Source organism: Dioscorea cayenensis, chromosome 8 (genome assembly GCF_009730915.1).
Source record: "Dioscorea cayenensis subsp. rotundata cultivar TDr96_F1 chromosome 8, TDr96_F1_v2_PseudoChromosome.rev07_lg8_w22 25.fasta, whole genome shotgun sequence".
Taxonomy (NCBI): domain Eukaryota; kingdom Viridiplantae; phylum Streptophyta; class Magnoliopsida; order Dioscoreales; family Dioscoreaceae; genus Dioscorea; species Dioscorea cayenensis.
In genome coordinates this window covers 11,810,572-11,836,390 of record NC_052478.1, presented here as the reverse complement: position 1 = coordinate 11,836,390, position 25,819 = coordinate 11,810,572, and the positions used below count along the sequence as shown (strand labels likewise).

The 25,819-nt window shown below is 38.0% G+C and overlaps 1 protein-coding gene across 1 annotated transcript; it reads left to right on the top strand.

Moving 5' to 3' along the window:
- The first annotated feature begins 1,191 nt into the window (after nt 1-1,191).
- LOC120267621 (proteasome subunit alpha type-3) lies at nt 1,192-23,170 on the top strand. Its single transcript, XM_039275294.1, has 10 exons — nt 1,192-1,418; nt 1,561-1,600; nt 1,707-1,790; nt 4,490-4,563; nt 4,696-4,782; nt 4,873-4,957; nt 5,216-5,262; nt 5,626-5,691; nt 6,378-6,468; nt 22,803-23,170. Exons 1-10 carry the CDS (start codon nt 1,315-1,317, stop codon nt 22,872-22,874), a joined length of 750 nt encoding a protein of 249 aa, XP_039131228.1. The 5' UTR covers nt 1,192-1,314; the 3' UTR covers nt 22,875-23,170.
- The last annotated feature ends 2,649 nt before the right edge of the window (nt 23,171-25,819 follow it).

Sequence of the window (25,819 nt, the reverse complement as noted above, 5' to 3'; positions counted from 1 at the left end):
AACCAATTAACCTACAAATCTTTCTTGTTTTAGTATAAAACATAAAGAAATATAAAGAAGTTGCAAAATATTTTTTAAATTTAATCCCAAACAACAAAAAACTAAAATAATATATAATAACTTAAAAAATTTTAAGGCATCAAAATAATTTTAAAAAGGGTAAAAAAAGCTACATTTTAATTTGTTTATCTATCAAATTAAATTATTAGCACACCTTTTAAGTGCAACAAAAATTACATATCAAGTAGTATTCTTATTTTAAATTGAAGTTATCATCAACTTATTTATTTATTATAATAAGGGTTGGCTCTAGATTTCACTTTGTCTCTAATTATAGGGTTATTATTGTGCTCATCATGTTGTCATTGAAAAAAGTTATTAATCAAAATAATATGGTGTTAACTATTATTCAAAGATACTCCTTTTTTACTAATATATTTTCTATAAATTGATATACATAATTCAAAAACAATTTTTTGTAATTTTATTTTTTATTTTATAAATTGAAACAAAATAATCAAATATATATGTGACAAATAACAATGCCCCTATTCAAGAGAATTTAAGAGTGTGCATGTGTAGAGACATAGTGCTTATGAGCCAAAAGACGATTAAGAAAATAATTATTTTTTGAAAAAAATATTTATGAAAATTTATTGTTTGATACTTTGATATTTTACTGATTGATTTATATAATTTTTTAATTTATTATATGGTCTCTTAATTTTTTATAAATTAAATATATATGTAAAATATTTTGATCCATATCCTACATCTATCTATATATAATTGTTTCCAATAAACATTTAAAATAAATTGTAACTCAAGTGATTGAGTTTTTGCTAACTAAGTTTAAGGTCATGGGTTCAAATCCCATGACCAACATGCACTTAGTTAAAAAAAAACCAATAAGATTGTAGCTCATGGGTTTGGAACCAGGTTTGACCCAGCCCGATGGGTCTAACCCGGTTCCAAACCGGGTTTGAACCCGCCGGGTCATGGGTTGGGCTTGCCCCAATCTGTAACCGGCTCATCTACAGTACGGACTGATTCCGGGTCAATAAACCGGCCCGCGAGGTCAGTGATTTGGTGGGCCTGTTCCGGGCCGAACCGGGTTGCCGGCCCGTGCCCACCTCCAGTCTTGCCCATACTCTGATTTGGCCCAACCGGCTTGAATTTTTTTCTGTTCTTCCGAATTCTTGAAACCCAAGAAACTTTGTGTTAAAACAACCCAACACCCAAACCCTTCTTCGTGGATCTCTCGCTCGCTCTCGTTTCCAACACGAAGAGGAAGACGAAGACGAAGAGGCAGCAATGAGCAGCATCGGAACGGGCTACGATCTCTCCGTCACCACCTTCTCCCCCGATGGTCGGGTTTTCCAGATCGAGTACGCCGCCAAGGCCGTCGACAACAGCGGGTATGAGGATTCTCTTTCACCTCTGCCCTCTTTTTGGCTGTTTCAGTGGTTCAGGATTCGAGATCTTGGGTTTCCTTTTTGGATTCTATTTTCTTGATATTGATTTGGTGTTGTTCGATCTTTGTGTTGGGTGTTCTGGCAGGACCGTTATTGGGATCAAATGCAAAGATGGAATTGTTATGGTGATTATCTAGTGATTCTTTGATTTTTATTGTGGGGTTGTTTTAATAATTGTTAGCGTTTTTATTAGGATTGGAAAATGATGGTGATTTGCGGGTTTATTTTTAGGGTGTGGAGAAGCTGATATCATCGAAGATGATGTTGCCAGGGTCGAATCGAAGGATCCACGCTGTTCATCGGCATTCTGGAATGGTAACTTGTTGTGATTGATGCTATTTGGCATTGCAGTGTTGATGAGGTTTTCATTGTTGTCAATTTTTTACAGTTTAGTGAGTGGCGTTATGGAAAGTGACTTTGTTTTATGAGTTAATCATTGTTGAATTTTTATGCTTAGAGTTGCCTTTTTTTGGTAGATATGTTCATCTTCGTATGGGCTAGAGGGCAATTATCTTAATGCCACACTCTTAGCCAAAATAGTTTTCTGGTCAAATGTTTTGAGAGGCAAGCATTAAAGTTTGAGTTCAAAGTTTCTTTTCTGACATAAGAGTTGGAGGGTACTGCTGAGTGATTATAGTTGAAGAAGAGTAATGTTAACGAATTAGAATAAAGATAAGCAGTAAATAATGGGTTTTCTTCCATTATCCTTTGCCTGGAGGGTACTGCTGAGTGTTTGAATGAGTCTATATTCCTGGTCATCCAGTCAACAACTTTTTGTTTGAGTTTATTTGGACTGAATGCTTTCCTAGATGTTTTCGGTAATTTTAAAATTCTGAAGAGTAGGGTTAAAGTTGGTTGGTGCTTTTCTGCTCTGATGCTTATGGTTGAAATAGGTAGGACTAAGTTTTGTTTTGGACAGATGCAAGCCCTGTTTTCAGATTCTGGCTGGCTAACCATGTTGGATCTGAACTGTTCTTTGTTAGTAAGGGCAAGCTTAAGTAATATACATGCATTATATTTGTCCATTTCATATGTTATGGATTGCTTGTGTTGAAGATGCCTTTAACAATATAACCATATGTTACACCTCAATTTTCTTTGTTGTAATTTAAATTTGGTGCCACGCCATGGCATAGCAACAACCGCCAATAGTTGGTTTTCATTCTTGTAATGATGCAAAAAAGAATCATCCTTTGAGGACTTATTAAAAGAAAGAGAAATCAGAAACCGAAGCTTTTTCTTTTTATTCTAGTCCAGTGTCTTTTTAGTTTCTTGTCAAAGTCAAAGGTCTTATAAATTGCCTTAGAAGTGTTAAATATTTATTAGGGCATTTAATTTTGTTGGTTTCTATGTGCAACCCTTGGGTTCTTGTGAGAATTTATGAGTCTTGGGTTTTTAGTTTATGTACTACATATCCATAAATAAAGCACTAGTGAAAGAAGAGGTGCAAGGAACATTTTCTGGAGAATTTATCTTGATTTCCTGGTTTTGTGAGATACAAACCAAGTTTTAGGTGTGATGCCAAGTAGTGATCCCTAAAATCTTGCTAGCGTGATGCTAGTAACCTATCTTCAACTAAACCCACTTTTTTAAGCCTGCTGTCCTTCATCATTTAATCTTGCTAAATAATTCTATGTTCTCTGGAGGGCATGCTGACTTTCACTATTCCTGTTAATGTGTCATTAGCTCTAAGTACCTACGTCTTTTCTTTAAATGTATTTTAATTTAAGGCATAGCCTCAATGAAAGGCTTTGGATTTTTCACCAATTTCAGTGATCACCTAAGCATACATAGTACTCTTCATGTGGAATTTCTTAGGATGTTGGTCAGTGTGAAGTGCTAGTGCAAGTATCAATATGACATGACTCACTGCCACTCTGCTCAAATTCTTTTAGTTGGAAAGGGAAGGCACCAAAGTTATGGACTGTATTATAGTGTTAAGAGAATCTTTTTCTTTCAAGGTTGACAATTTAGTGTTCTTCTAAAGGTTGCTGATGGGGCTGCCTAATGATTTTTGTTTCTAATTTGAAGAATTAAGCCATAAAATGATGCCAATACCTTGATCTATCATGATGGGTAATTAAGTTGTTACTAGTGGTTGTGGACTGGGTTGGTTCGACATCCTCTACATTATAGGACAAGTTACATGGATGACTGTGTTCCAATAATAAAGTAACTGGCCACCTTACATTTTATCTTGTTCGTAGATGTCATTTCTAATTTGCTTATTTCCAATCTTGATGATTCTGAATATAGAAATAGAAGCTGCCACACCTTAGAGACTGCATACATCACTGTGTTCTGAAAACATGGTTTCGTGGTTTCTAGATACATTTCCATTAATATAACCATTTTCAAATAATGTTACTCTGGATGGTCGATTGCTATGATTTAGAGCTGATAGACTGCTGCACCTAACCTGGATATAAATGCAATGAATCATTTCTGTCATATGGTATCCTGAAAACAATGTCTTAGTTTGGGATTAAGTAAAGAAAAATAATCATTCTATTGTATAAATTAGACTTCTCAAATACAAATTGACAAGCTATTTAAGTGTTTTGTTGGAAACATATATGCCTCTGCTATTAGGGCTTGTACCTTGAAGGCCCCAAATGAAACAGTTTCGTGATTTGTAAGCCCAAGGTTTAGATTTTTGGAACAGTTTGGGACATTGGTTGCCTTTCAAATATATATAGTTTCAAAATTTGCTCTTTCAATTTGATTGGATAGCTTGATAAGCATATTAGATTGTTATTTTTCTTAGTCTCTTCTGACGATTTTAATGCCATGAACATTATGGTTTTGTTCTATCCTTTGAATGCCTTATCAAATTTTATAGTAGACTAAGTAGAGTTTTTGCTCTTTTAAATGAAGAAACATATGTAATCTGAAGTAGCTAGTTCTCTTTGTATTTCGTTTAACTTTTTACTCTCTTAAGTTGATGCTTTTTCATTTTTGTTTTGGTCCTAAATTTTAATTAATGCTTTGTGGCTCTCATTTGCTATATCCAGGCTATTGCTGGTTTAGCGGCGGATGGCAGGCAAATTGTTACAAGAGCAAAGTCAGAAGCTACTAGTTATGAAAAGTTAGCATTTTTACTTATACTTTAGCTGCCATGAAAAGCTTAATTTAGTAATATTACTGTGATTAGTATGCAGTATAAAAGGGAAAAGTTAAAAAAAGACTTATTTCATTCATTTCAATGGAATATGTACAGGGTTTATGGCGAGCCCATACCTGTGAAAGAGCTCGCAGAACGTGTTGCCAGCTATGTCCATCTTTGCACACTTTATTGGTGGCTGAGGTTGGCATGTTCATTTTAGTTTGAGTTTAAATCCTTAAGATGAAAAATATTGGATTTACTTCTTGCCTAAGCTAATAATGTTGTTTGCAGACCTTTTGGTTGTGGTGTTATTCTTGGAGGTTATGATTGGAATGGACCTGAACTGTACATGGTTGAACCCTCAGGGGTTTCATATGTGAGTTAACTGTGAATTTTACCTTCTTGACATTGTAAATGACAATGCTTCATATCTATCTAGTTAGTTTGTACCGGATGCATGCCTTTGAAAGCTGGATACTTTTATCATCAATTTTCAGTTGTTTTTGTATGTGTGTGTGCGTGCTCCTTCACACTTATGCTCATGCAGAAGGTCTAGGAAAATAGAAAGTAATTGTTATGTTTTTAGAGCTTTTTTGACTTTGCAATCACTATCTATTTCTAAAAATTTCAACAGAGATATTTTGGGGCTGCAATTGGAAAGGGAAGGCAAGCAGCAAAAACGTAAGTTGCTAGATTTCAATTGTTCCTTTTGTTTTAAATTTGTTTTTAAGTTCTTTCTGCATCAGATCATAATTATTTTCTGCAGCATATCTTTGCCTTGGCCGAGGATCCCAAGGTTACAAGCATGGTCGCATATGCATTTGTTTCTGTTTTGTTGACAATGTCTAAAGGAATATATTTTATAGAGTGCAGTAGTTTACTTTTTATGTTTTTATCATCCTTGCAAATTACAAACAAAAACATATGTATGTGTTGTATGGATTTGTCTTAATAGATCTTAAAGTTCTGGTTGTGGAATTTTGGCTCGATGTTAACAAGTTCCCATCTGCAAAGGCCTTCATCTCTCTTAATTGCGCTGTGCAGGGAAATTGAGAAGCTTAAACTGTCTGAACTAACGTGTAGGCAAGGTGTGATTGAAGTTGCCAAAATGTAAGCCATGTTTTAAAAATAGTATGACCTTATTTCACAGAATATATTTTTTAAGCTCACTTATTATTTAGATTGATCAATCACTTATTATTTAGATTGATCAATCATGCACTAGAGTTCCTCATTTATGTAGAATGGTTATTTATTTGTTTATGTATTTTTTGTGTAATTTCATTTGAATCCCGGCAGTGAAGGTTTGTTTGAGGTGAGGATCTTTATGGTTTTCTTTTGATATTTTTCTTACCTTTGTAACCTTTATTGGAATTTGCTAGGGTTGCCTAGTTTGTCTAGTACATTCTATTTAAGAGAATATCATGCCTAAATATGCTTTGAGGTTAGGAGATCATTTTTCTGACATGGATAGATGACTTAAATTGTGTTTAAGTGGACTCTGCACCCACCACCTGCCATCCGCCATCCGCCTACCCCCCTTCCTCCCCAATACTTGATTTTGTGAACAATTTTGTGCTTTTATCACATCCTTGATGCATGACATATCCTATATTGCTATTGATGTATTGTTTATTTCCTCGAGAAGATAAATTCAATCTTGGTTTTTGCCCTACATTTATTGTTATGGCATCCTAAAACAGTACTCATTCCTCAAAATTTCCCCATAGTTTACTTAATTGTATATTCATTGTATATTTTATTTATCACTTTTCAACTTCTCATTTGTTTTGCAGTATATATGGGGTACATGATGAGGCAAAGGACAAAGCCTTTGAGTTGGAAATGAGTTGGGTCTGTGAAGAGTCAAACCGCCAACATCAGAAGGTAAATGTTGCCTTAATTAATACTTAACAATGCTTTTATAATCTGCATAGTAATTGTGATTTGATTCTACAATTGACGCTGATACACTGTAACAAGGAATTTTCTTTTAGATTGATACATTAGGCAATGAATTATGAAACATATGAAACATCTGTTCTGGAAATATGAATTTGTTCTATACTATTTTTTTTTAACTTTTAATAAAGTTGGGGGGTACATCATCAAAGGCTCTTGTTAAGATAGTTGTTATGGCAGTAGTTTAGGTGTCAGGCTTAAGTTTGTTGAGGTAATGAGGTGTTCTATCTGAATTCTTTGCTTTTTTTTTTAAAGTCTTTTAGGAATGGTTGATCCTCTCTCACTTCTTACCTGTTGCAAGATTGATTTAGCTTTCAACACAATCCTCACATTTTTTAGAGCTATTATGTATCATATCACTCTATCTCTTTGACGTTTGCTTTTTTATTTTATTTAAGGGAAGAATAATTTCATCACTTCAATTTCTGATATTCTAGCTAGGACATCAGATTGGCATCCTGAATTTTTGTTTAGGTTCATGAGCTGTTATCAAATGTGGCTTGGAAGGGCACTTTTGTAGAATGTGGTCATTTGATTGCATTTTTTACAAATTTATATTGAGGTGCCCATTTGTGGAGTTGTACATGAAGTTGGGAGGTTGAAAATGGAAGTTAATTGGGTACAAAATGCAGGATGGTTCATTATTTGGCAGTAACTGTCAAGCTCTTAATGCTTTGTTTGAATTTTTGACTTTTGTAGTTTAGGGTTAACTATCTAATGTTTGGTAAAGTGTTATTTACGGTTTAAAGATGATTTTTTTAGAATTAGAAAGCATTTCTTTTTAACAGTCAAATCAAGAACTAACAATTGTTTGAGGTGCCCTAAAAAGAAATGCCTTCTATTTAGGTGTGAACATAATTATTGCTAGTGCTAGATTGTAAAGTAGTTGGAAATCAACCACAATTAATACTTTTGAAAATGAAAATTAACAATAACTCTTTCTTGGAAAAAACGGTTCTAAATAATCAAAACAAATAACTTATCTTTGATTATGCAATGTGGAGAACTTCAGGACCTGTTCCTTGACTTGGCATAACTTACTAATGGTTTATTTGTGGGCTTGTTGATGGACTTGATGGGTTTGTGTCACACATCATTCTCTTTCACTTGAGAAGAACACGCCCTCGAGTGATCACACAAGGCAGCCTCGTGGTGATATGAAATATATGCAACATTGAACGTTTTGCAAATGCCCATGTTTGTCGGAAGATATATCAAATATGAATTGTCATCGGAAGATCTATCATGTATGCATTGTTGTTGATCCTCGCAACACTTTAAATGGACTATAGCGCTTTTGATTTAGCTTGCCATGAGCTCAATGGTTGCTTCTTTTTCCGCAAATAGACCGTCACTTGATCCCTTTTCCTTAAAACACCTTAAGCTTCCTATGTTTGTCAACAACTGCTTTGTAGGTGTGATTTTGCGCCTTTAGGCTTCTTGCACATCATTGAAAACCTTGGAATAATTGTCCATAAGAGGAAATGCTGCTGCACTTGAACCTACACTAGAAGGAAATTAAACAAGATGCACAACATGCTTTAGAACTTTTGTATACACAAACAGAGAATGGGCTGCTTCTGGTAGAACGGTTTATTGGGTTGTAAGCAAACTCAACATGTGTTAAAGCAAAGTCTCACTCGACCTTTCTTGTCACCACAAATATGAATAAAATTTTCCAAAGGATGATTCACCATTTCAGTTTGGCCATCAGTTTAGAGATGCATCATGCTACAACACTTTAAGTTAATCCTAAACATCTTCCACAAAGTTAGCCAAAATACTGCAAGAATTTGTTGCCTTTATCTGAAGTGATGGAAAGAGGTTGACCATGCAAACAAACATCTCTAAAGAATAATGTGGCAACATGATGAACATCCGTGGTCTTGCGACACGGAATGAAGTGAGGCGTCTTGGAAAAATGATTAACCACCACAAATACAACATCATTTCCTCTGTGTTCTTGGTAATTTGAGCACAAAATTCATTGATGAGTTCTCTCATGATGAATTGGGGATAGATAAATGCATTTAGAGACCTGTGTTCTGTACTCTCCCTTGACCTTTTGACAAACCGGGCATCTTTGCACAAATTTCCAGCATCCTTCATCATTTGAGGTTGATGGTAGTGTTCCTCGAAGTTAACAATTATCTTGTTTCTATCCACATGACCACTCAAATTGTTGGAATGCATCTCTCTTAATGACTTGCCACACAACAAGCACCTTGGAATACACAATCTGCTTCCCTTGAACATATATCCATCTTGGATCAAATACTCACCCAAGGGCTGATTCATGAGGTGCTTAGCCTAACGCTCACCAAAATCATCATCATCATCATCGTCTTCCTATATCTCCTTGAGTTGCTCAAAATCTAGAACTTATGTAGTCATGATAACGAGTGGCCTGACGACTTAAAGCATCGACAACTTGGTTAATATCTCCAGATTTTTGAACAATAGAATAATTGAATTGCTGAAGATAGACTGCCCACTTTGACAACATCTTATCAGCATGTTTATGCACATGGAAGTGCTTGAGATATTGGTGACCATAATAGACAATGAATTTCTTAGGCAAAAGACTGGTCTCCGAAGTCTTTAGAGCACGATACACAACATAGAGTTCCTGTTGATAAGTTATCCACTTCTGTCTTGCTTCACTTAGCTTTTAACTAAAATTTGCAACTGGTCTTCTTTCTTGAGAAAGTACAGCTTCTATGCCAACTCCATTTGCATCACACTCAAGTTTGAATGTTTTTGTGAAGTCTTGAAAATAGAGAACTGATGCGGTAGATAATTTCTTCTTGTTTATATGCAAGCTTCACTTGGTAACTTTGTTCTATTGAAATTTGCCTTCTTCAAGCCATTTGTGATCAGTGCCACAGTGGTGTTAAAATCCTTTATGAACCTGCAGTAGAAAGCTGCTAGGCCATGGAAGGTTCTTACATTGGTTCTAGTTTAGCTATTGGCCATTCTCTAATAGCTTTCATCTTTTCTTCACCCACTTGGGTTCCTTTACTACTTGCAACGAATCCCAAGAACACTAAGTTGTTTGTTAGAAAAACACATTTCTTTAGGTTTATATATGACTCATTCTTTCTTAACATCACCTGAGTCAGAAGACACATCAAGGTACTTAAAGCATTGGATAATCTGAATGGCATGACTAGCCATTCATATAGGCCATCCTTTGTTTTAAACGTGGGTCTCTCTCTTTTGAATTTTAATTTGGTGATATCCACTATGCAAATCTATCATGGTGAACACCTTTGTGCCACTTAATTGGTTAGGATAATCATCAAGTCCTGGAATTGGAAATCAATAGTTGATGGTGATTTTGTTGATGGCGCGCGACTGTCCACGTTTCTTTGGAGCAAAGAAGGTTGGTATGACACAAAAATTGTAGCTTTCTTGAATGTGCCCTTTCTGTAGCAGCTTCTCTACTTTTTACCGTAAGATCTAATATTATTGTGGACTCATTTTGTAATGGGGCAGACTAGGCATGCGAGCTCTAGGTTGAAGATCAATGCAATTTGTAATGCCTCACATAGGAGGCAAATGCGTAATATTTTCAAACTCGGCTGATAATCCTTGAACTTCTGGAGAGGTGGCTTGTATAGGTTGCTCATCTCCTTTTATGACTAGGATAATACAAGTTTTTGCTTCTTTTAAGTCCTCTATAAATTCATCTTCCGTTAAGAAACATGGATAGCAGAGCTTTCTCCCTATCTTTTGGCATCCTCCCGTTCTTGTTGAGTTGGAACAACTATTTGCTTGTTATCCTAATTAAAAGAATAGGTGTTATCCCAACCTTTATGCTTCCATCAATGTCATATGCCTAGTAATACATGACTAGTGTCCATCTCAACAACATCACAAAGATTCCCAGCCTTGTAAGTTTTCCCTAAAGACAAAGGTAATTGGCATTGTTGAGTAATGTACACATTTGGCTCCTTCTTGATCCAACCAATGCTATAAGAAGTTGGATGTGGCTGTGTTTTGAGCTTAAGATCTACTAAGTTTTGCGATAGCAAGTTCTCACAACTACAACTATTAATCACAAGCTATCACACTTTGTTATATATTGAACATGTGCCCTCGAAGATCTTCTTGCATTGTGTTTCTCCTGGTTGTGTTGGAGTGTACAAGTGCCTCCTAACGACACACAACCACCTCCCCATCTTTTGTAGGCACTTTTAAATCTTCTTCCAGTTCAGCTATTTCTTTGCATCATCTCTGTCATACTCATGTTGGGTGACATTTGCAAATTTGTGTTGAGGACAATCATTGGATTTGTGTCCTAATAACTCATTACACTTGTACCATCGAAGCCCTTTTGCTGGTTCTTGCTTTTCTTTACCCTTCAAATCTGACCTCTTTGATTCAACCCTTATCCCACGTGAGTCTTCAAATTTGATCTCTGCCCGACTTGAAGTTGCTTTGTTATTGGATCAGGATAGCTGGTATTGTGGACTTTTAGGGACTTTCCTTGTCTTCAATATCCTTAGCCCTAAGTGCCAAGTTTTGTGGTTGATCAACTGACCACTTGCTCTGCATTGCCATTTGATCTTGTATGCAGCCATGCAGCCCATTCACGTAGTGTGCAACTTGTTGATCTTCTGTCTCATTCAAATTACATCAAGCTTGCAGTCACAAAATTATTCCTTGTAAGAGATGGTTTGGACCCTTTGGAGGCAGTTTTGAAATTGTTGGAAAAGGGCTTGCTCATGATCAAAAGATCGGAAATGACCTTCTGCAGTAGTGCTTCCATTTGATTCCAACGTTGAGTAAGGGGCTGTCTTCTTGACCTCAATTGCCCTTGATGTGATTGTCACTCTGCCACCGCATCACCACTAAACTTGTATGCCACCATTTCCATTTTATATTCTTGCTCCATGTGCGTGATATCAAATAAACTCCCCATTTCATAGATCTAATGAAGAAATTCTTCAATGTCAATGACGCCATTGAAAGTGGGAAGGCTAACCTCCATCCTAACAGATTTGGTTTGCTGGACTACATTCCTTGTGTGCAGCCTGACTTCAGCTTCAAATTCTTCATCTAAACCATGAACTAAAAATTCATGATTCTCTTGACATTAATTCATTTTTTTCCCAACAACATGGATTTTCTTCTTGGGGCTTATGGCACTGCAGTGTTAGTCTGTGACCTTTGAAGTTGATCCATGATCGCCTCCATATTTGTAATTGTAGCCATGTCTTTTACACATTGCTTTACTCTTGCGAGACGGTCTCCATTCTTGGGTTCTTGCCTAACCATCTCAAGATTGGGCTTTAATAGCACCTAATGCCGAACAAGCGCCGGTGGGTTGTGATTTCGTTTGCAAGGACGCTAGGGTGTGGATAACGTTCAACAAGACGAATTGACTTGAACCCACAAATCAAGAACTTGAATAAGAGTTTCTTTAAAAGTGCTGGTATGACTTAGAAAAATCTAGAGTCGTTCCAAATGTGAGAAACAAGTTTTCTTAAGAGACTTGGAACATCTCTCCAAGTCAAGTGTGATCATAATTGCTGCTATTGCTAGGTTCTAGAGTATTTGGAAATCATCCTCAATTAATACTTTGAGAAATTAAAATTAATAATAACTCTTATTCTTGGAAACCTTAGGCAGCTTTTAACGGTTCTTGCTAATCAAAATCAGCAATTAACTCATTTCTGATTATGCAAAAGTAGAGAACTACAACACTTAATCATTGACTTGGCTTGACTTATGAGTTGATTTGGTAAGCTTCTTGATGGACTTGATGGATCGGTGTCCCACATCATTAGAGCATATGTAAATGATTTTTGTTATCCCTTTGTTTATATAAAATCTATTAGATAATTTATGTCATCAGATGTAAAATTTATACTTAGTTTTGATGAAGAAAACATGAATATTTTTTTTTGTTGAAGTAGAGGGATACATTATTGGGTTTTAATAAAAAAATGGATTTTTTAAATTAAGATGGAGCATACTCTGACTTCATATATACATCATTTAATGATTGTATCATAATAGGAGTTTTTCTAAATAAAGGAGTAAACAATGTCATTTACATATATTTTCATCCAAGTTAAAACATTTAAAATTGTTCCTAATGTGGTAAGTAAAATAAAATTAAATAAGCTGGTTGTGGTATTTTAAGAAAGTAAGGTGGCAAGTAGAAACTTCTCTTTTTAATTGACTATCTTTATGAACTTGTGAATAATTTCACAGAATTACCAAGTTGTTTCTTATCTCTTATTGCTACCACAATGCTCATTGCAAACATGTCCTCAATTTTTTTGAACTTCTCAAGTCGAGCATTGATCTTTACTCTTATCTACACATTTGGATACATCCTCTCAATGGTTATATATAAATCTAATTTTACTTGGTCATTTGGATTGAAACTTGCGTCAAAGTGAAACCTATGAAAGAAATGACTTAAATGAGTATTAGCTTAACTTCAATTAAAATTATAAAATCTAGTTGTGAAACTACATGACTTAGGATTCAAATAGTGGTCTGCCGCATGTAAATGGTCTATGAAGTTGTAAATTCCACTTAGTATCGATAGTTTCCAGCTCTTTGTTCTTTGGCCCTGGCCATAGCTTCATAAATATGGCCTGTGGCAGGTTTTCCATCTCCATCAACCAACTTCAGTACTTCCACAAGAGGAGATAGTGCAAAGAGGCAAAATTTTACACTATTACAAAATCGTTTATCACGTGATACAATTTCCTCCGCAACATTCGCATCCTCCTCTTTTGAAATTGGGCTTTTCACCCAAGCTTTCGATGTAAAGATTTATCGAAGTGCAATCTTCTTACTTAACAATGATTGTAACGTAATAAAAACCGTTGCAAATCTTGTCACGGCTGGCTTTGCTAGCTCTCCACCTTTTGAATACTTCCTGAATAGGTTAAAAACCAAAAATGGCTACAGGTGAAGACAATGATTTTTGCTTTAGCTATTGTGTTACGAAATATGGCGATTTCACCAATGTCAGAGAGAATCAAGTCCAAGCAATGTGTATCACAAGAATATACCAAAATAAGCATTTTCTCTTATCCTCCAACATGCGATTGGCTGTAACATACATTAAAGCAATGTTTGCTACCACTAAACCATGTTTTTTTCTCCTATATCCTCAATCATTGAATCTAACAATTCAAATAATTTTTGTGCTTCTTTTGTAATATCAAAGTATCAAGTGATAGTACCTCTTAGGTTGTAAACAAGAAAATTAGTGTTCAACCTTTACCATTTATCCATCCAGCCTTACATTAATGTGCACACCGTTTTTTCCTACTCAGTTCAAAACTTTTCCAAATTTGCTTCAACTGCTTCAATTTCTTTTTTTAAATAAGAAACTCAAGCCTCATGATTACTAGGTGGTTTTAATCCTGACCTATACTTACCAACCAAATTCAACATTTGAATGAATAATGACACTTAACTAAATTAAATGGTAAAGCATTACCATACAAAAATTTGCATATATCTTGTTTGACTGGTTCCCTCAGCTTGACTATTTCATTCAAAATTCGTTGTTGTGTATTCCTACTTTTAAAGAGAAGACTTCCTCCCTTGCCCTTCTTTGATTTGTCACTCGAACTTTCCATTTCCATAATACAATAATTACTATCATTTTCTTTTCTTTTATTTTCATCCAAAATCTGTTGAAATAACTCTCTAATTGTGGGGGAACATCATTACAAGCAACAACTTCACCTTGTAACGTGGCAAGATGATGTTTCATTCGAAGCACACCACCCCAATATTTATTTTGACAATACTTGCATTCCAATTCATCTTACTCTCACCAATCTTGTTAAAATGTTCCCATGTAATAATATCAGCCTTTTTGTTCATAACTTTAGGAGCAATCCCAAAACTTGGACAAACACAATAATACTGTGAGAATAGGAGAAATAATTTGTATATGTCATTAGTAAAGGAGTACAAGGATATATATAGAGAAATACTAGGGTTTTGTGGTATGGGCCCAATATGGCCCATTAACCAAATATAAACTATAACATAACTCTAACACTCCGCCTCAAGCTGGAGCAAATATATCGAGCATGCCCAGCTTATTACATAGATTACTAAAGACTTTAACATTTAAACCTTTGGTGAAGATATCCGCTAGTTGCTCGACTGGGTATACGGCGTAGAGATGACTCCTTCGAGCACTCATATCACGAACATAGTGACAATCAACCTCCACATGCTTGGTACGCTCATGGAATGTTGGATTATTTGCAATGAAGATGGCGGCCTGGTTATCACACAACATCTGCATAGGTATTGTGATAGGGAATCCCAACTCAGATAGAAAAGATTGCACCCAAACCATCTCACAAGTCGCTCGTGCCATCGATCTGCACTTTTGCTTTCGCATTTGATCTCGAAAACCACATTCGCTTTCTTGCTTCACCAGTAACCAAGTTTCCACCGACATACGTCATGAAGCCCGACGTAGACTTTCGTCTCCTCTATCACCGAGATAACCCGAGTCAGAATATGCTGCAACGTCTAGGTGACCATGATTCTTGTAGAGAAGACCTTTACCGAGATCTCCTTTAACATATGCAAGAACCCTCAGAGCATCCTGCCAGTGAACTTCTCGTGGCTCATGCATAAACTGACTCAGGAGTCCAACTCGCGTAACATATATCGTGACGAGTACGCTTAGATAAATGAGCTTGCCAATCAAACGTCTGTGATTGACCAAGATCTTTTGAGAAATGGGGAAGATGTCTCCCAAAAGGGTGGCGATCGTCAATAGGTGTATTCTCCGGTTTACAGACCCAATAAACCGGCCTCCTCAAGTAAGTCCAACACATACTCGCAGTGAGAGCGTCATCTTTCCTTTCGCATACGCAAACTCAATACCAAGGAAGTATCCGGGTCGTCCCCATGTCTCGTGTAATCGAAATACTTCATTAAATGCTCCTTACTTCTCTGAATTCCCTGGCGATCACTACCAGTCAACAAGATGTCATCGACATATACCGCAAGTACAACACAACTCGATGAAGTGTTCTTATAGAACACGAACGATCCACATTACACCGCGAAAACCATCCGCAACCGCAATTACACTAAATTTGTCAAACCATGCACGAGGACTTTGTTTCGCACTCATAGATCGCTTTTCTTGAGTGGCGGACTAGATTCTCCACCTGAGCAACATACCCCGAAGGTTGCTCCATAAACACTGTCTCAACTAAGTCTCCATAGAGAAAGGCATTTTTCACATCAAGTTGACAGAGTGTCCATGATCGATGCATAGCTACCGACAGTAGAATGCGAATGGAATTCAGACGAGCAACTGGTGAGAAAGTCTCAAAGATAATCAACACCATAAGTCTAAGTAAAAACCACGGGCCACTAACTCAGGGCTTTCAGTAGCGATCAATCGCACCATCCGGCTTGTGCTTTCGAGCAGAAGACCCATCGGCAAGTGACGACGCTGGCATCAGCAGGGCGAGGCACAAGTGCCCATGTACCACGAGATCTCAAGGCTTCCATTTCCTCATCCATTACCGTTTGCCATTGTGGAAGCAAACGCGCATCCTGGTAGTTCCTGGGAATTGACTCAGCAGACAAGGAAAGAGCAAATGTGCGGAAGGACGGGTGAAGATTATCATAAGAAACAAAAAGGGAGATGGGATGTTTAGTACAAGAACGAATACCTTTGCGAAAGGCAATGGGAAGATCAAGAGACGGATCTGCATGGTCCGGGGAGAGACCGGAGGGGGCGGAGTTGGTGGTGGTACACATTGGCTTCGATGATAAACCTGTCCAAAACGACCAACATCTGTATCTAATGGATGAGGCGTCACACTAGGCATAGGCACAGGCGGAGGGACCGAGACAGGGATGGGGAGAACAATATCAGATGACGTAGTTAACATATCGTGAGAAACTGAATCAGAGAAAAATGATTGAGACTAAAAAAACGTGACATCCATAGACACAATACTTCCGACTAGTCGGATGAAACAACCGGTATCCACGTTGGGTGCGGTAATAACCAACAAAAACACATTTAAGCGCACGCGGGCGCAACTTGTCCAAAGTAGGAGTTAAATCCTGAACAAAACCAACACAACAGAAAACACGAGGGGATAAGTGAAACAACTCGGTATTAAGTGAAACAACCGGTATCCACGTTGGGTGCGGTAATAACTAACGTATATACGCCGTCACCACGATTACGCCCCAAACCAATCCTCTTCCCTGTCTGCAGATCCTGAAAAATACAGTGAAAAGGGAAAAATGTTACACTACAATTCAAATGTTTGGTGATCGCAGTAAACAGATAGCAAGTTGACGTAAAAATTCGTGTACATAAAGAACATCATTTAGTCTAAGCTGAGGAAGCTCGACAACTCCCTCTCCCGGGACACTAAGCACGATCGTCCACTCCACGAATTGCCACATAATGAAAAATAGATGGAGAAAGATTTTGGAAAAAGGGTTTTGTACCTGTCATGTGAGAAGAGGCCCCAGATTCAATAATCCAGGAACTGTCCCTGGAAGCAAGAAAGGCATTACCTGAGGAAACAGAAGAATAGACTATGGTGTGAGACGCCGTGCTCATGTAGGCCTGGAACCGTGCAAAGTCGACCGAGAGATAGCGACAAACTGTTCAAGCACTAGAAGTGGGGCGACGGATCGACCACCCTCTGCACTAGCATTGGCCACCGCTGGGCTGACTCATGCTTATCCCAACAACGATCCTCGGTGTGGCTCGGGCCGTCGACGGAAGGTACACAAACCTATTCCGAGAATCACCACGCCGCCTCCTCGACCACCACGGAGGAGCCTTTACCACCACGCCCACGAGAAGCTAGCAAATCGGACTGATCAGAGGACACAACGGGCGACGGAGATGTGGATGTAGAAGACAGGCGAAGCACGCTAGCATAAACAACAAGGTTAGGCATTATCTCAGAACTCAGAATAGAGCCCTTCACCTGGTTTTGCATCTCAAGGGGGAGCCCGGAAAGATATGCGATGACTCAACTTCATTTCGGTAACGATGAAGGGTGGCCAGATCAAGAACTAATGGCTGGTAAATATCCAGCTCATCCAACAAAGCTACGGATGTGAGTGAAGAACCGAGGGCGGTATGATCTCCTTGACTGGGTCAGAAACAGCTAGCTCATACAACTCAAAAACACGAGAGATATTTTCATTTCCATATGTCAATCGCACATCTCCCAAATTGCCTTTGCGAGAGTCAACATCACCACACTTCGGCAATATCCGGCTCCATACTACCGGTCAACCATGAGCGCATTGCAGAAAGATCCTCGAGAAGCCAATCAGAGATACTTGGCATCCTTTTCGAGTCCGGGCGGATCTCGCCGTGAGGTACGACGATTTCTTACGAGCCATAAGGAACTCGCTCAAAAACTCGCGCCTAAAAACATAGTTCCTTCCATCCAACTTTTTGAGGGTACAATGGAGATTCTTAACTAAAGAATCATGAAACGAAGACATGACGACTGAAAAAGACAAATCCTTTCAAGAATAAGACGAGGGGCATCACCGGTGAGGTCGAGGAACATCACCAGTGCCCATAGACCAACGAGAACGGCAAGAGATGAACAGCCGGTGGTGGGCAGAGGTGGCGCGGTGGGTGGAAGACTAGGGTTTGGAGTGGCGGCGGCTAGGGTTTAACCTAGAGCTCTGGTACCATGTGAGAATAGGAGAAATAATTTGTATATGTCATTAGTAAAGGAGTACAAGGATATATATAGAGAAATACTAGGGTTTTGTGGTATGGGCCCAATATGGCCCATTAACCAAATATAAACTATAACATAACTCTAACAAATACTATTTTAGTAGTCAATAGGCTATTGAACACTAGACAAATCATTGGCGCCTCCAAAGTGAAGAGGGCAACCTTGCTGCCGCTATTCAAGGAAGATAACAACCTATGGGTTTTGCTTAGTGGGGGAAGACAATCGGCTATTGCCCTTGGAGGGGAGGGCGATCTGCTTGTGTTGTGGGAGGAAGGAAACGCATTTGCTAAGGAAGAAATAGCTGCCAAAGAGCACTGATGGAGTGGTTGGATGTTGGGTGAAGGAGGGAGTATGGAAAGTAACTTTTACTCCATGTAAGTTTGAGGAAGTAAGGGAAACTTGTTGGTAGTGCGACTAGGAGTGCGCTTGCTACTATTGTTGGAGGAAAGAGTCATGTCAGCCATTGTTGGAGGAAAAGGAATCGGATGGAGGGAGCCAGTGTTCTCTCTTTTTGTCTTGAAGGCTGGATAAAGGGAGGAAATGATTGGTTCCTTCTTTTGAAGGAAAAAGCATCGATGGTTTTAGGGTTTTTTTAATGTGACGGGGTTTGTGCTTTGGCTTTTAGATGATAAATTAGTTAAGGTTTTTATTTTGTAAAATTTTGGAAGGTTAACACAAAAAGAGCCTAAAGTTAGTGTATTTTCTAATTGATGTGAATCGTGGAATTGAATCAAATCATTTATGAATCAGACGATTCACACCTAATCAAAGGGTGACCGATTCAACCTGAGGTTGAGTTGAACTGAATCAGCCAATTCTATCAACTATGTATAAGACTAATAGCAATGGTAGAGAATGAAAAAGATGGAGCATGAATTTTAGAGTGTTAAAGATGTTGAGGTCTTTGCCAAAGTGCTATGTGGCCAAACTAATGAAGCATGATGTATTCGTGGAAGATAGAAATTTTCAAGGATTTAAATTTGACTCTTCAATGTTTATTTATTGGTAGAATAACCTATTTAGTCTCTCTAATATAGTCAATCTGCCCCTTTGATTCCTTTAATATAATTTGTCCTTAGGAAGTCCTTCTATTTTAACATTTGAGAAATGTAAGTCCCTCTAGGGATCTTTTAGGGACAAATTGTATGAGAGGGAGGGACTTACATTTCACAAAATGTTAAAATAGAGGACCTCTTAGGGACAAATTATATTCGAGGGACCCAAGGGACAAATTGACTATATTAGAGAGACTAAATAAGGTATTCTACCTTATTTATTTTATCCAACATTATAATTTTTCCAGCTTTATTTATTTTAGATGTATATCGATACTTTATTTTTAGGGTTTGGAATCAATAAATAATCTATCAATTTGTTAATTCCTTTTACTTTATTGTGAGTGTTGGCTCTTGGATTTGAATTGTATTTGGATACTTCTTCATGTGAGAATATTTTTTTTTTCGCTTTGTGTTGTGCCAGTTGGGATCAGAGCTAGGATTTGCTTAGTCTTGATGGCTACTAATGAGGCTGGAGGCAATTATCCTGTTGATAGAGGTCAAGGGATGAATGCTCTTTGGGTAGCACAACAAATGATGGAGATTTGTTTGGGCTGACTTGAGCAAAGCCTAGAACATCTTGTGAATAGATGGACTTAATTGGTGGGTGCCAATAGGGTTGATAATAACACTAGGGCTCGTGTCGAAGGAGTTGCCCCTATACAACCTGCGACTATGGTCATGCCCGAACAACTTACATGGAGTTGTTTTAGCATCAATAATTCGTCAAACGATAAATTTAAACCAAAAGCGAATATTCTTACTTTTAGTGGTAATGTTATTTAAAGGAATTTTTTATTGATAATTGAAGTAAATCAATTTTTGAATGCATGGAGATCATTGAGGAGGAAAAGGTCAAATTGGTTGCCTATAGATTGAAAGGTGCGGCTTTTGTATGGTGGGATAGATTAAAAGAGACTATAAAGCGACTAGGTAAAAATCCTATTAATTCTGTGGAAGATGCAGCAATTATTGAGAGGTAATTTTTACCTCCTAATTATGAGTAATATATATTTAAGCCACCAAAGTTTTAAGGATGTCATTGTGGGGAGTGGAAATGAACAAGTATCTAGTAGCCGTGATTTTATAACTGACAAGGCAATTGAGCCCAAGGATGTTTTAGAGATGGGAATTTATCAGGCATCTTAAAGTAGTGTGCTTGTGCTTAGAAAGGTTGTTAAGGCCGAGGTGCTCAATGTTAATGCTTATGAGAAGGACAAGATGATGAGAAGGACGAGGACACTGAGGAGATTGAATTTGTTCAAGCTGATGAATATAGAAAAGATTTGCGTAAGGATAAGAAACATAAACTATAGAAGTTGTGTCGAGTATGAGAAGGAAATAGAAGATGAAAGAAGCTAGGGGGTGTATGTTGAGAAAAGGGGTGGAGAGGCTGATTAGGAGAGTGCCAATGAGGAGAACAAGAACAAAAGAAGGATTTCTTTAGGATTTCTTTGAGTTCCATGAGGAATCTGTGAAATAGAAAATATCAATCTTGACATATCTTCAAGAAATCATTATGAAAAAGGCTTTTGCTGAGGCTTTTGAAGATGGGTATTTAAGTTCTCAAGCCATCATCCCAGGTAGGGTTCTAGCTCAGAAAATGTCCCTCTATACCACTGTTGAGTTCTTAAGCCCAAGCTTCAGCTCCGAAGATTTGATCTATCAGTGTCTTACAAAAAGTTCCTTACAATTGCCCAAAGTTAAAAGCTTTAAATAAAGTTGACAAGCTTCATTGTGAGTGATGAGCACAACCACCTTTCGAAGGCTGGTGCTAAGTTGCGAATTGGATAGCTTATAGTGCAAATGTCAAGGAGGAACATGCCACTCTAGTAAAGATTGCTGAAATATTGAGACCTAACAAGCACAAATGATAACATGGACTTGTTGGTCTTAAACTACTGGCTTATTCTAATCATCACTCGAGGTCGAGAATGATGATGCATGACATATATGTGGGAGATAGAAGCTTTTAAGGCCTTAAATTTGAAATTTTAAAGTTTATTTATTTTATTTATTATTATATAATTTTTCCAGTTATAGTTACTATCAATATAAATACTTTGATTTTAGGGTTTGTTATCGATGAATAATCTATAAATCTATTGATTTTTTTCAGCCTTAGGCTTTTATTTTACTCAGTTGTGTGTGGGTGTAGGTGTGAGTTCTTTGATTAGAACTGTGTTGATACGTAACTTCGTGTGAGAGTATGTTGTCTTTGCTTCGTGCTGCATCACAAACATTCCGGCACTTTTCAAAATCCCCTATAAATTCTTGAATTTTAAAAAAATTACTTTTAAATCTGATAGAGGTACAAAATCCAAAATAGTTCTTATCAAAATTTTTTGAAATTACATATTTACCCTTGCCCTATATCCTTCGTAGTGGTTGAGCTTGCTGCGGCATGAGTTGGCACTACAGATGAGTTTCACAGAGCACATTGACAAGCTTGGGCTTGCCCAGAGCTTGCTGGTGTGTGAGCTCACACTGTGCTTGCTGACAAGCTTGCTTGTGTCTGAGCCCACTCTGTGCTAACTGGCGAGTTCCAGTTGTGCACAACTAGCTCGCCTGTTGTTAGGGTGTCAGCCAGCTTTCCAGCATGTTTGCTGATATTTCTGAATGTGAAGAAGTTCTGAAGAAAAATAAAAAAGGTACAATGGGAATAGGATATTAATTGGGACTCATGGGGAAGCTTTCCAAAGGTAGGATTAGAAAGGAATTGGAAAAGAGTGGATTGAGTCATTTACCCTTTAATGAATGAGAGTTGATAACTAAATAGAAAGATGGACAGTGTTTGGACAGATAGCGCCATTGATTTTGATTCATCCATCCCAATCAGTAACAAAATTGTAATTGCCTCTTGTTTTAGACATCCCGCTACCATAGATTGAACTACCATAAATTGGTCTGCGAGATTAATCACGGTAACTCAAGTGGTTTGCTTATTTATTCATTTTTTAGATAGTGTAACTATGGTAATTGGACTAAAATACTAATTGAACACTGCTATGAGGTAAGTTACTGTATTTGGAACCATCTCAATTTAATGATTTGGATTTACATTTATCACTACATAAAGTTGAGATGAATTACTGTGGGAAATTTTCTTGAAGGACATTAGAGGATACGTTATGTATTGGCTGTTTTTTTGTTTTGGTCATTCTTGTTGTCATTGTTGCTTGCCTCTATTGTTAAAATCCTGGTGGTTGATTGACCATTTTTGTTAAAATTCTGGGACTAATTTGGTGTGTTTGGTGTCCATTGATAATATTTATAACTTCAGCCCTACCTTGTATTTTTGAATATGTAACATATGACTTGATCTTTGACGAAGTAATCTTGTCTGAAATGATTTTAAAGATAAAACAAAATTATAGCTCATGTTTTATTTAGTGATGTATGATGGCTCTAATTATCATCTATTTTCTTTGTGGAGCACATGTAGGTCCCAGATGATCTGCTGGAGGAAGCTAAGGCAGCTGCCAAAGCAGCCTTGGAAGACATGGATGATGATTAGAAAAAAGGAACAAGTCATTTTATGCTTGACCACCTTCATTGCCTTTGCCTTAGCGGACATTCAGAATGATGCTTATTCAGTTTATCTGCATGTAAAATCCCAACCCATGAAATACAGAAAATCAGCTGTGGGAACTAGACTGTGTTTGAAGTCTGAACAATTAATTTGTTTTGTTGGAAGAACATAACCCATTTGGATAATTGTTAAACTTGTTCACCATGTCCATCACAGTGGTGGTTCCTAGTGAGGGCCATGATATTTGCATACTGTTCTCTACCAGATCACTGGTTATATTACTTGCGTGATGCTTGCCAAAAACTTGTCAAATGTTTTTAGTCTTTGGTTTTATTGGGGAAAGTGCTCGGCTGATAGCTAAAGCATATAATACGAACTTGACTGAAACACAAGACTATTGGTCAAAGCTTAGAATTACTTGGTTTGTTTCTCCAACAGGTAGCAAATTTCATGTTTTTAGCACGAGGCCTTTACATTTGATATTTCTCCCAGGCAGTGTTGATAAATTAAATTACTTGCATTACAAAGTAACAAGATCATATACATCAAAGAAGATATAGCTAGTCTTTCGAAGAGATCTCATCTTTGATGGCTTGAGAATTAAGCCTGGTCATTTGGTGTGCTTATGTGCATGCTCAGAGATCTAGAAAAGTATCCAGCACCTACTTTCTGACCGGGGTATCCTTCCTGCAGAAGTCAGCTGTAGCATTTATCCACAATCAACACAGTTATTAACAGTCTATATATAACTCAGGAATTGTAGACTGAAATGTGCTTGCGTTCATTTGTGACTATGATCTAATCTGTTGACTTTAAAACAATAATGAAAGATGTAAATACCCAAGAACCTTTTCTGCCAGAACCAGATGGTGGAGCCGGGGGTCTGCTGTAAGGTCGTGACCGATGCTCCCCTCTAGAGTGCCAGGGCTACCCCCAGAAGACGGACTCTTCCGAGGATTCGGACCCCGGTTCTGCTGTTTGTCGCGTCGACCCGGATCCTGTGTCTCCTGCCAAGTGATCTCCAGATCCTTAGCAATGTCGACTACCTCAGCATAGGACTGCCTCAAAAACGGTACAAGAGCTCGCCGAATATGATTCCTCAAGCCCTCTGCAAAGCGGCGGGTCTTGTTGCTCTCATCTTCTACTAATGACGGAGCAAACTGTGAAAGCCGGTCAAATTCTGCCTCATATTCCTCCACAGACATGGATCCCTGCTTCAAATTTAAGAACTGCCCTTCATTTAAACCCGACGACTCAATGGGAAGTACTTCGCATTAAAAGCTTCCTTGAACTGCTCCCAAGTCCTGAGGCCATCTTCACCCTTCATTCTCAGTTCACTCTCAAACCATAAGGCTACACTACCTCTTAGCATGTAAGAAGCCAGTCTGACCTTATCTTCCTCTGGGCTCTGCATAGCCCGGAAAGTCCTCTCTATCTGTCTGATCCACGACTCGGCCACTGTCAGGTCAGTGGTCCCCTCGAACGGTGGTGGTGCATGCCGTCTAAACTCTGTTAGTAGGTCTTGACTACCTCCAGAATTGTGCTGACGGCGCTGACTACGCATCATTAGCATCATCTTTCTCATGATGCCTATCAAGGTCTCAGGATCTGACTGGCCAAGGGCCTCCTGATCCAAGTCCATGGGCTCTTGGGGTGGGCTTGCAGGCCCTCTGTGAGGTCGGCCTCTACCCCTAGGCATGATTCTGCAGAATAAAAGACAGACAGAGCTTTAGAACTGGTTACACTACCCAGACCCACTCTCAACAAGAATTTCCAAAGATTGACAGTAGTTAAATCGGTAGGGTGACATCTAACAACAGCTCTTATACCACTTTAATTTGTCACGCCCCAGCCCAACAAGCCGGGTCCAATGACAGATCGGCCGCATCCAATGGAATTGGGCCCCACTGGGTGCAAGGCCTCAGATTCGACCTGGTGAGAGTCATCCCTAACAAGCAGAATAGAAATAATAATATCAACTACAGATAGAGTTACAGAAACAGGGATAATACAGATATGGACTATGACAGTCCTACAGAGTACACAAATAGTTTACATGTCAAAATACACAAACATGATACAAGTCTCACTCGTACAGAATAAAATAGCACACAAGGTTCACAACCTCAAAGAACAGGTACTGACAAGTCACAACTACAGAAGAAGCCCAAGAATAACCCACTGATCCTAAGCTTGATCTTCTCCTGCGAAAGGAAAATTCACAGAGTACATGAGCCACAAGGGCCCAGTAGGATCGTAGAAAATACCAGAATAATACAGATATAACAGAATAATTAATAATTCAAATAAAATACAGAAATAATCATAAAATACAGAAAACACGCAGAAAACAGACATGTACATCTCCTTGACTGATAACAGAAATCAACAGCACGAAGCTGGATGATCAACTGTGAAGTCGGAACATAACAGAATATCAACAGTCGGAGCTGGATCTTCGACCGCAGTCAGATCGGACATGCATGTTCGGTAGCGCTACTACAGAAAAACATGTGCACATGGCTAGGACTTGCTCCTCCTAGCTGGGCGAGCCAGAATTGGAGATATACTAAAAACCCGCAGAAATTCGAAATATAGACAAAGGAGATACCGAGTAAATAATGCATTAATAAAATAAATAAATAACATAAATATCACATAAATAAATAAATAAATGAAATTACTAAATAATGCAATAATTAGATAATAATTATTGCCAGAAATACGGAATTACACAGTGCGAGAGCCTACCTGGCTCCGAGCTACAGAGTTGGGTTCACCAAGTCCCGCGAACTATAGCTCGCTATGGATATACCCAAATAGAATAATCTAACTTAGGTTACAAATTTTGGGCCGGGCCTAACTTACAACTATAGCCCGAGCTAATTCAATAACTAAAAGATTTCAAAGCTAGCATGACAAAAGAACAA

Coding starts and splice junctions, on each gene's coding strand:
- LOC120267621 (XM_039275294.1), top strand. CDS start 1,315: ATGAGCAGCATCGGAACGGGCTACGATCTCTCCGTCACCACCTTCTCC. Junction 4,783..4,872: donor ACACTTTATTGGTGGCTGAG/GTTGGCATGTTC, acceptor TGTTGTTTGCAG/ACCTTTTGGTTGTGGTGTTA. Junction 5,263..5,625: donor GGAAGGCAAGCAGCAAAAAC/GTAAGTTGCTAG, acceptor TGCGCTGTGCAG/GGAAATTGAGAAGCTTAAAC.